Genomic DNA, 10,102 nt, shown 5'->3' with positions numbered 1-10,102 from the left:
ATCATTTCACTATTTTGTTTAAGAATAGATTATGGGCCAATCCGATACCGGAAATGTTTAGAAATGTATGCCTATGAGTATAATCCAATTCTTCATTAAATGCCAAGGTGTGGTTTTTCTATGCTTAACCATTTACAAATACAAATGCAGCCTCCATAAATAAAGCTGACCTCTCTGAAAAGTGATCTGATGGACAACCTGGGAATTGCAACCTCTCTGGGTGGGGTACAGTCTCGAATTCAGCCCTACTGACCCATCACGCTTTTTCATTTACAAACTCAGGAATGATTGGTTCCAGGGCCCCAAAAGTCACTCACCTTGTGATATAAAATGGTACAGTACCTACCTGTAATCCATGTGTATCCCCTTGTATACTTGAAACCTCTCTGGATTACTTACAGTACCTCATATGAGGGAAGTGATTTGTAAATAGTTTTTATACTGCATTGGTTGGGGAACAATGTGGGGAAAAAGTCTGCATCATTTCAGTATGGACATCATGTAGCTTTGTTTGAATATTTTCAATTTGTTATTCTCCAGTTAAGAATGTAGCTCTCTCTCATCTCAGTTTATCCCCCGACAGGACTATTGTTTCCCTTTCTTAAGATGAATAAAGAATCACGGTTTAAAAACTACTCATCATGCCAAGCAAATAAGCCTGGTGCCTGATTATTTTTTAAAGGTGAGTTTTAGTAAGTTTGCTTCAAAATATTTTATTAACAAAAGACTTATATAAACAATAAGAGAAAAGGAAAATGTGTTTCACACTGAATAATATTCTGAAAGCATGGGCGTGGCTGTCACTTCTAATTTCATCAGCCACAATGGACTAAAGGGAGAGTTAGAATAGATATATTCGTACTTTTTTTTTAACATTTCAAAGTTTAAAAGGCATTGTGCCAATGTTTAAGAGCAAAGGAAGCACATAATAAAATAGACTTTAAAAATTACAAATGAAAATCTGTACATCAAAGGTATTTTTAAGGCCTTCCCACAGGCACTGTAGTATACTACATGATATACTCTATGATAAGAGGTGAGAAAGCACCAGGAAATGGAACAGCACATCAGGTGTTGCAAGACTGGCCCATCTCAGCCTGAAGGATCATCTCTTCTTTTCTCAGGGGGAAAGTGTCAATGAGGTTGAAGAGAGCCATGGGTGTCACTAAGGAGACATAACGTTCTTTATCCATGCCATGCTTATCCACTAAAACCATGCTGAAGGAGTAGAGTGGGATTCGAAGCAACAACCTGGAAGAAACACAAAGAAGACTTGTCTGTGTTCAACCCCAAATCCCCAGACTTTAAGGGACCAACCATAGCCCTCTGAAAATACCATGCACAGAAATGCTTGATGCCATGAAGGACTGAATCATTTTTATGCCCTTATTACTCAAACTACTCAAAGTGTGGACCTTAGACCCATAGCATCACATAAGGGCTTGCTCAGAAAAACGCTTGCTCATGTCTGACCTCATTACATAACAAATCAGAATGTGGAATATTAGCAATAGGTCCAGATAATTGGTATTCAGAAGAAAGGCTGAGTAACTCTGCTTTACATTATTATGATCTAGAAGGTCTTGGGGTAGCTATGGTACTAAAAACCAAAAGTGGCTACAAGGGTACTATAACAGTGATGATCATCAGAGAGTTTATTACTCAGGGGATATTTGGCCAAGTCTAAACGCACACTTGGTTGTCATGTTGATATATTTATCCTACAATGTAAAGGACAACCTTGTTGCCAAACAAATCCAGACCCAGATGTCAAAAGAGCCAAGGTGGAGGAAGCCTGGACAAAGTAAATTTGATTAAACTAAGATTCAAAACTTTATAGTGATGACCTCTTTAGTGACTATTTTAGGAGTGCAATTAGAACTGTATGGGCTAGGCTCACACCCAGGCATTTTTACTTATTTGCCTATAATTAGTAGCACAAATAATTTTTAAAATAGTCAGATATAGATTCAACTGTGTGGTGTTTTTTCTATACTTCAATTACGAGTTTAATCTATGTAGATTTTCTATCAATACCAGCATATTTAAATGAGAAAGCCAAAAGGAAAGTAAACAGACAGCTGAGCCCAGGGAAAAATGAAGCCACCCAATCTCCTCTCCTGATTTTTGTTCCTGTTGAAATGTCTCCAGGTGAAATCATAGGCAGAATATTGGCTGCTGTCTGAATTTAAAGTGTACATTTTTCTATCATGAATGGTTCTGAGGTTTTGTTTGTTCGTTCTTTTGTTTTTTATTGCATAAAGAAAAGGTGGTGAGCTGGGCAGTGGTAGTGCATACCTTTAATCCCAGCACTTGGGAGACAAAAGAAGGTAGATATCTGCGTGTTTGAGGCAAGACTGATATACAGGGAGAATTCTAGGTCAGCTACATACATAGAGAAGATCCTATCTCAAAAAACAATGGTGGGACAGATAGAAAGAAAAAGAGAGGGGAGGGGAAGGAAGGAAGGAAGGAAGGAAGGAAGGAAGGAAGGAAGGAAGAATGGAAGGAGGGAAGGAAGGAGGGAAGGAAGGAAGGAGGGAAGGAAGGAAGGACAGAAGGAAGGAAGGAAGGAAGGAAGGAAGGAAGGAAGGAAAGAAGGAAGGAAGTGAAAGAGTTTTAAATTAGCTCAAAACTCAGCAACAGGATCTGACTCAGGAAGACAGATTGTTAAAAATGCAGGAGAACTGGTTCAGAGACACTGACCCTTCTGCTTATCATAAATGTATGATAAGGAAATTACATAAGAAAGTAATTTTACAAACTCTAAAACAAGTTTTATTTTTATATGTAAGTGTGTATGTGATGTATGTGTGTCTATGTTTAGAAAATATCATCCTGAGTGAAGTAACTCAAGCACAGAAGAACACACACGGTATGCACTCACTGATAGATAAGTGGATATTAGTCCAAAAGCTCAGAATACCCAAGATACAGTTCACATATCACATTAAGCTCAAGAAGAAGGAAGACCAAAGTGTGCATGCTTCAGTCCTTCTTAGAAGGGGGAATGAAAATACTCACAGAAGGAAATATGGAGACAAAGTGTGGAGCAGATACTGAAGGAAAGGCCATCTAGAGACGGCCCCACCTGGGGATCCAGCCCATATACATTCAGCCACCAAACCCAGACAATATTGCTGATGCCAAGAAGTACATGCTGACAGGAGCCTGATATAGCTGTCTCCTGAGAGGCTCAGCCAGAGCATGACAAATACAGAGGCGAATGCTAGCAGCAAAGCATTGATCTGAGAACAGTGTCCCCATTGAAGGAGTTAAAGTAAGGATTGAAGGAGCTGAAGGGGTTTGCAACCCCATAAGAACAACAATATCAACCAACCAGACCCCCCCCAGAGCTTTCAGGCACTAAACCACCATCCCAAGAGTAAACAGGGACAGACCCACAGCTCTAGCCATGTATGTAGCAGAGGATGGCCTTGTCAGGCATCAATGGGAGAAGAGGCCCTTGGTCCTATCAAGGCTCAATGCCCCAGTGTAGAGGAATGTCAGGGCAGGGAGGTGGGAGGGAGTGGGTGGGTAGGTGGAAGAGCATCCTTATAGAGGCAGGGAGAGGGGAGAGGGGATAGCGGGTTTCTGGAGGGGAAAATGGGAAAGGGGCTAACATTTGAAGTGTAAATAAAAATATCCGATAAAAGAAAAAATAAAAAAAGAACAAAGTTATGCAGGAAAGGAAGATTTTAAGGAGTGTTAGTTTGCTCTAATTACCCATGTCACAGTGGTCAAGAAATATAAGGAAAAATGTTATTCTGAAATTGCCTTTTAGCTATTGAATCTTCCTTCAACACAACATTATTCAAGGTCTGAATATTAGGGCTCTAGCCTTAGAAGTATGATAGAAAAGAGAGTGTTCTGGATGGATGAAGAAAACAGACATCAAGCCCTGAAGGGCTGATTAGTATCTGTCCTGATGCTAGCAGCAAGTGATGCTAAGTACGTCATTTTATTTTCAGATCCTCTTCTCCTAACTAAGCTACACACACACACACACACACCACACACACACACACACACACACACTATACACACAAACACCACACACATACCATACACATACATACACACACATACCACATTACACAAACACATACAGATACATACCACATACACACCACACACATACACAGATACAGACACACATATACATACAGAGGCACACACACATATGAACACATACATATACACACATCCACACACATACAGAGACACACACATACACATACATATGCACACACACTTATACACATACCACACACTACACACATACACACATGCAGACAGACACATACACATGCACACACATATGCACACGCACATATGCACATATACAAACACACATATACACATGCACACATACACACACCACACATACCTTACACCAGACACACACAAAGACACACATACACACATATATACAAATACACACACATACCACACATCACACAGTATGCACATGCATACAGATACACATATATGCACACACACAGACACACATATATACACATACATACACACATACACATGCACAATACAAGCACACACACATACCACACACAGACACACACTGTCACACACATTCACATATACCCCACCACACACATACACACACATATACCACGCACCAGAGAGAAAGGGAAAAGGAGAGGGAGAGGGTGAGGGAGAGGTAGAGGGAGGTCATGAGAGAGAGGAGAGTAAACTTGTCTGGAGGGGGAAGAAGCAAACACCAGCAATTTCCCACTGCATAATTGAGTCAGACATGCAGGAACAAGCCAATTAGCATGATTAGAATACTCCCCGAATAAAAGCAATTAAGTGCTGAAGGTTGCCTGAACTAAATACTGAATGGAGAAAGAACTCAGGAAAACTGACCTGATACAAAAGCACCCATGACGAGATGCAAGCGAGTTTGTGGGGAAGGAAATTTAAGGGCAGAGCAGTGCCTACCTGAGCTGCAGAGCTAGGGCTGGGGGCATAATCTTTGCTCTGATCCTGCCGATGAGGGTTGGGAAGACTCCGACCAGCTCCACCACGGTGATATGTCGGAGATCCAGACCACACTGTGCTTGCTGAAGGAAGAACAGGGCAGATGTGAATGTAACTACAGGACTGCAAAGGCATCCCCCGGCAATGGGCTTCTTGTGGGTGCTTCTTTGCCTCCTCCAAATTGTTCTGAAAACACTTGAGAGAGTAAGGCTAACTGAGTGCCTAGAAAACCTAACTATCTTCCTAGAGGATTTATACAAAATTGCCTGGCAATGGGAGACAATGCAGCGAGTCCTGCGGTGACTTGATGTGTGTATGTGTGTGGGAAGGATGATTCCCTGGGAGGCCTCCTTCTCAGAGGAGAAGGGGAGGGGGAATGGGGGAAGGATGTGCATGAGAGGGGACTGGGGGAAGAGGGGACAGTGATATTGGGATGTAAAGTGAATAAACAAATACATTTAAAGAAAAAAATATAGATCCAAAATACCATAGCCAACCTTGCAATTTAGCAAGGGCCTGAGGGAACAGAGATGGTCTAAAGCTGAAGGCTACAAAAACTTTTCCAAAAGAAGCAGAAAATAGCCATGTTCACAGTAACTCAATGGCTTTTAACCTAATAAATGAATTCTATCATTACGATTTAAAAGCAGCCATAACCAGATGTACAGATGAATAAATGTGACTGTGGCTATTAAAACTGAACTTGAAGAACACAGCAAAAACGGGCCAATTTTTGTAGAGAAAAGAAGAACTGAAGGAATGTGTGGCCATGTCATGCTGCTATGCTAAGGCCCATAAAACCAGGTAAATATATACATTTGCATTTTATGAGGAGCAAAGAGTTGTGCTGGATAGATTTATGTCATCTTCACACAAGCTAAAGTCACCTGAGAGGAGGGAACCTCAATTGAGAAAATGCCTCCATGAGGCATCCAGCTGTAGGGAATTTTTTTATAACTTAGTGACTGATGTGGGGAGTACACAGCCCATTGTGGGTGATGCCATCCCTGACCTAGTAATCCTGGGTTCTATAAGGAAGCAGGTTGAGCAAGCCATGAGGAGCAAGCCAGTAAGTAGCATCCCCCACGGCCTCTGCATCAGCTCCTGTCTCCAAGTTCCTGCCTTGCTTGAGTTCCTGTCCTGACTGTAATAGACTGAATCTGAAGTTGTGAGCCAAATAAACCCTTTCCTTTCCAAATTGGTTTGGTCATGGTGTTTCATCACAACAGTCAATGTTAATAAGATTATGCGCTATCCCTAACTAAGACATACAAGAGAAGGTAGAGTGATGGGGATTTAGTAAACAGATTTAGTAAACTTGGTTCTTATCAAGGTAGCCCATACATTTCATATGATTCTTCCCAGTTAATGGGTAACCTGTTCAGATGACAAAGAAGAGTGAGAGAAAGACTCATTATTCATTGTATTTATGCTGATGTGTGTAGCAAACTGTTGCTTGATTAAATCAAGAAGGTTCTAACAGGAATAAAGGAGAGACTCTACAAAAGTAGTAAGTGTAGGACATTCTGCTTCTTTAGTATTCAGTAACAGACTCAGTAACATTGACCGCTCATTGCTAAGCAACTTCAAATCTAAATCGGGAAATGTCTGGTGTGATGCTTACAGTTTCTATCTTTCCCCAACATGTCTCCTTCAGTAGCAACAAAAGTCACCACCATTCGAGTTGGGGATATTCCCAGGGATGGATATAGTGCCTAGAGGCCCTCGGATGCCTTTTACCTCCTTGGCCAGTCTATTGAGAAGATACCTGATGGATCATCTCCAGTCTATGAATGTGCTGGACAGGATCAGCAAAAACCATTGTTCTTTGGCTGGGCCTGGACCACATGTCATTTAAGCTTATTAGCAAAGACAGAGAAAGCTCACTGGTTGGAGAATGATTGGGTTAGCTCTAGGAAGTCAACATTAACAAGATTATGTGCCAGCACCAGAAATGAATGACTGCCCACAAGGTGCCGATCCCTTAAACTCACCCTAAATGGATTAGGCATTGAGTCTGGCCTTTGCTTTTAGTGAAGTGCCTGTCTTCCTGTCAGAGGTCTCCCTCCCACCTTGGCTCTGCCTCAAGGCCTCACCTGTAGCATTCCCAGCTGCAGTCTGTAGAGGAGGTTTCGAGCTGTGGGTGTAGACACAATGAGGAGTCGTCTTTTCTCATAAAACTGATCCAAAAGTGCAGCTGCGGTTCTGACACCAACATTGACATTCATCGCTGTAATCAGAATTGGTCACATGAGTTCTAAAGCTCTCCAAGTTCCGGCTTGACCTAGCCAGTCACATACAAAACCAAGTAAACCCTGAGATGAGACTTCAAAGGTAAGTAGTTGACTTGAAAAGTTAATTTGTGAAGCACCAGTAATGGGCAAATGATGGGCACTAGTTTTCTCTTGCTGCTGTAACAAATTATATTAAACTTAGGCTTAACCTAACATAAATTCACTGTCCTTTCAATGTTGCCATGGAAAACATGAGTTAAGGTGGTTTAGTTATAGAACTGACATAGAAACTGATGGTAAATGACAAAGAACCCCACATGATTGGCTCAGGACTCAGAACATCAGTCTAGTCCTGAAGAAGAAATAATAGAAAACAAACAAGAGCAAGATATGTAGGTTTTATGAAGTTGTTGCTAATATTTCAAACTTTAGGTTGTTTTAAAATCATTGTTCATTTCCATTTTCATTTGGTCAGCTACACTGAGTGACTGCTATGTGCCAACTTCTGGGCCATTGCTCTGGATGAGTGACAGTTCTTTCCCCCAAAGTTGCATTTAGGGTTAACAGCCCAGGACAAACTTGGTCAATATAAATAGAATTTAAATGACCATATAATTTGTTTCTTTTCTTGCAGCTTCATTATAACTGTATAAACAACCAGTGACAATAGCTTTATATATCAACCCAATATATCCAAATATTTCAACATGAAATCAATGCAAAAAAGTAGGAGTACCTCATATTCATTCTTTATTGTGCTAAGACTTTGAAATTGGTGCATATTTTACACTGACAATATACCTGAATTTGGATTCATTTCAAATGCTTCATAGCCATATATGGCTTATAGCTACCATATGGACATATAGACATGACATTTGTTTGACAAGATACTCCAAGCCTCAGTGCCACAAAAATGGATATTAAGCTGTGGAGTCTGAGATGTCATGTGACCTCTCTGCTTTAAGATATGAAATTGAAGAGCTTCATTCACCTGCTCTGAATGGTAGAGTTAAAGTGGGGGAAGGAATAGATACCTGGGATTCAGGGAAGAAAGAAGCATATAAATAAAAAAGGGGTCTAGAGTGTCCTAGGTAGTCTAGATTTTACACTCTCAGCTACACCTAGTCTGATTGCTACCCATCTGTAAGAACTTCTGGCATACATTCAAGGCTTAGCCTGTACAAGGCACTGCTCTAGTCCAGCATTCAGTAGATGTCCAGTTAGGAGAGGTGTGGTTTCCTCATTTTACAAAGGAGGAAGGAATCCAAATGCCCAAGATATGTGTGACAGTCAAGTCAATGACACCAGATGGAAATTATACTGTCTAAATACAGCAGTTTATTAGCATTGAAAACTAGACCCTTCACCTGTAAAATAGAGGCATAAAGGCAGGTGAATAGTCTGTTGGCTTATAATATCTCTATAGGTGAGCCCTGAGTCCTGGCCTCCCAATTGTTTCTTCAAAGACATTGAAGAACAGCAGCAAGACACGGAAGCAGGTGGGTTGAGCTGCAGCAGGGACTTGGCACCGTTCTTCATCCACTCAGGTGAGCAGAGAGGATGCTGTACTTCATGACACACAGCATCTAAAGCTGATTTTTACCTGCCTGGGAGTCAGGGGGTTTCAGATTCTGCTAGCTGGAGAAATAACTGCACACCTACCTGCACAGCTAGGCTCTGTACCAGACCAAGCCAGATTGGATTGGCATACTCGGGCAGGACTACCCTGAAGCTCATAGCCACCGATACAGGAGAACTCACAGGTGGCTCCATAATTGTCACCATCGCTGGAACACTTCATGTAACCATTCTCTGGGGCATTGAGCTTGCCACAACGTCTGACTGTAGGAGACACAAACCCAGAGTAACCTTAGCCCCAAGCGTACTTCCATAAAGTAACCAGAGAAGGTGAAGTCCCAGCTTTGTTCTGAAGTTATACATCAACTAGTAATGCCCCATAATGGTTGCCACCCATACCAATGAGCCCTTTGAGAGTGCCTTTGGCCCCCTCATGATGTAGATGAGGAGACTGGGCTCTGACTAGTAACTGATACTGACAAGCTGCCCAAAACATGAAAACAAAGTTTTTTTAAAAATATTTTTCTCAGGTAGACCAAAGGTTTGAAAGACAAAGAGCATGACCTTTTAGTGGCCTAAAGAAGGGGACTTCTTCCCACTCTGGTCATTGCCAGTAATTAAGATAATAATAGCTCAGTGACAGAAAAAGTATTCTTCTTGAATAGGTAGCTATGGGCTCCTGTGAAACTAGTCCTGTTCCCTACATGACCTACTCATATTGAAGTGCAGACATTCAGATGGAATGAATGCTTCGTTCAGCTTCATGAAAAGCTAATCCATAGACGGCAGTCATCCTACTACCAGGGGCATTCAGAGCGCTCCGGCTTGAGGATCTGCTCCTTCTTTCTTTGACTCTCCCGGAACTGGACAAGCATCAGGAAGCAACAGTCTCACCTCTTACTTTAACTCGGAACTTGCAAGTTCCCTTGTTCTCGGCTCTGTCATAGACAGTGTACTCAATCTTGTGGTCTCCTTCTGGAAAATTCGAGCCTGGAGGAAGACCTCTCAGAATAACACTTAAGGAAGAAAGCAGAAATATCCAGGATTATGTTTGTGTACCTAAAACGCAGGTATTGAGTTCTGAGTCTATACAGGACAGAGGAAAATGCTGTTAAAGGCAGCCTCTGGGATCTTTAACCAGAACAGAGGTTCTGGGAGGAACAATGTCCTTTTGAGCTTCACTCTGTTTCACAATAACAATTTGATTCAAGAAAAATAGAAGTCCCCAGCTAAGGAGAGATTCACGTTTTCGTTTGTTTTTTGCTGAATGACTGGAGCTAGAAGCC

The 10,102-nt window shown here is 41.5% G+C and overlaps 1 protein-coding gene across 2 annotated transcripts in view; it reads right to left on the bottom strand.

Annotated features, from left to right (window-relative positions):
• Nucleotides 1–697: 697 nt before the first annotated feature.
• Srpx (sushi-repeat-containing protein, X-linked) overlaps nucleotides 698–10,102 on the bottom strand; it is a 70,316-nt gene continuing 60,911 nt past the window's right edge. The window contains exons 5-9 of one of the 2 annotated variants that reach the window (XM_087600634.1): nucleotides 9,711–9,832; nucleotides 8,901–9,080; nucleotides 7,098–7,231; nucleotides 4,963–5,084; nucleotides 698–1,251 (exon numbers count right to left, since the gene is read on the bottom strand). In XM_087600634.1, coding sequence (XP_087456760.1) covers nucleotides 1,068–1,251; nucleotides 4,963–5,084; nucleotides 7,098–7,231; nucleotides 8,901–9,080; nucleotides 9,711–9,832 — 742 coding nt within the window. In that variant the 3' untranslated portion in view covers nucleotides 698–1,067. 2 annotated transcript variants of the gene reach the window in all.

The sequence above is a fragment of the Rattus norvegicus genome, chromosome X, assembly GCF_021556685.1.
Source record: "Rattus norvegicus strain SHRSP/BbbUtx chromosome X, alternate assembly SHRSP_T2T, whole genome shotgun sequence".
NCBI classification, from domain to species: Eukaryota; Metazoa; Chordata; class Mammalia; order Rodentia; family Muridae; genus Rattus; species Rattus norvegicus.
The sequence above is the reverse complement of the archived record's forward strand: the minus strand, read 5'-3'. Positions and strand labels throughout refer to the sequence as shown.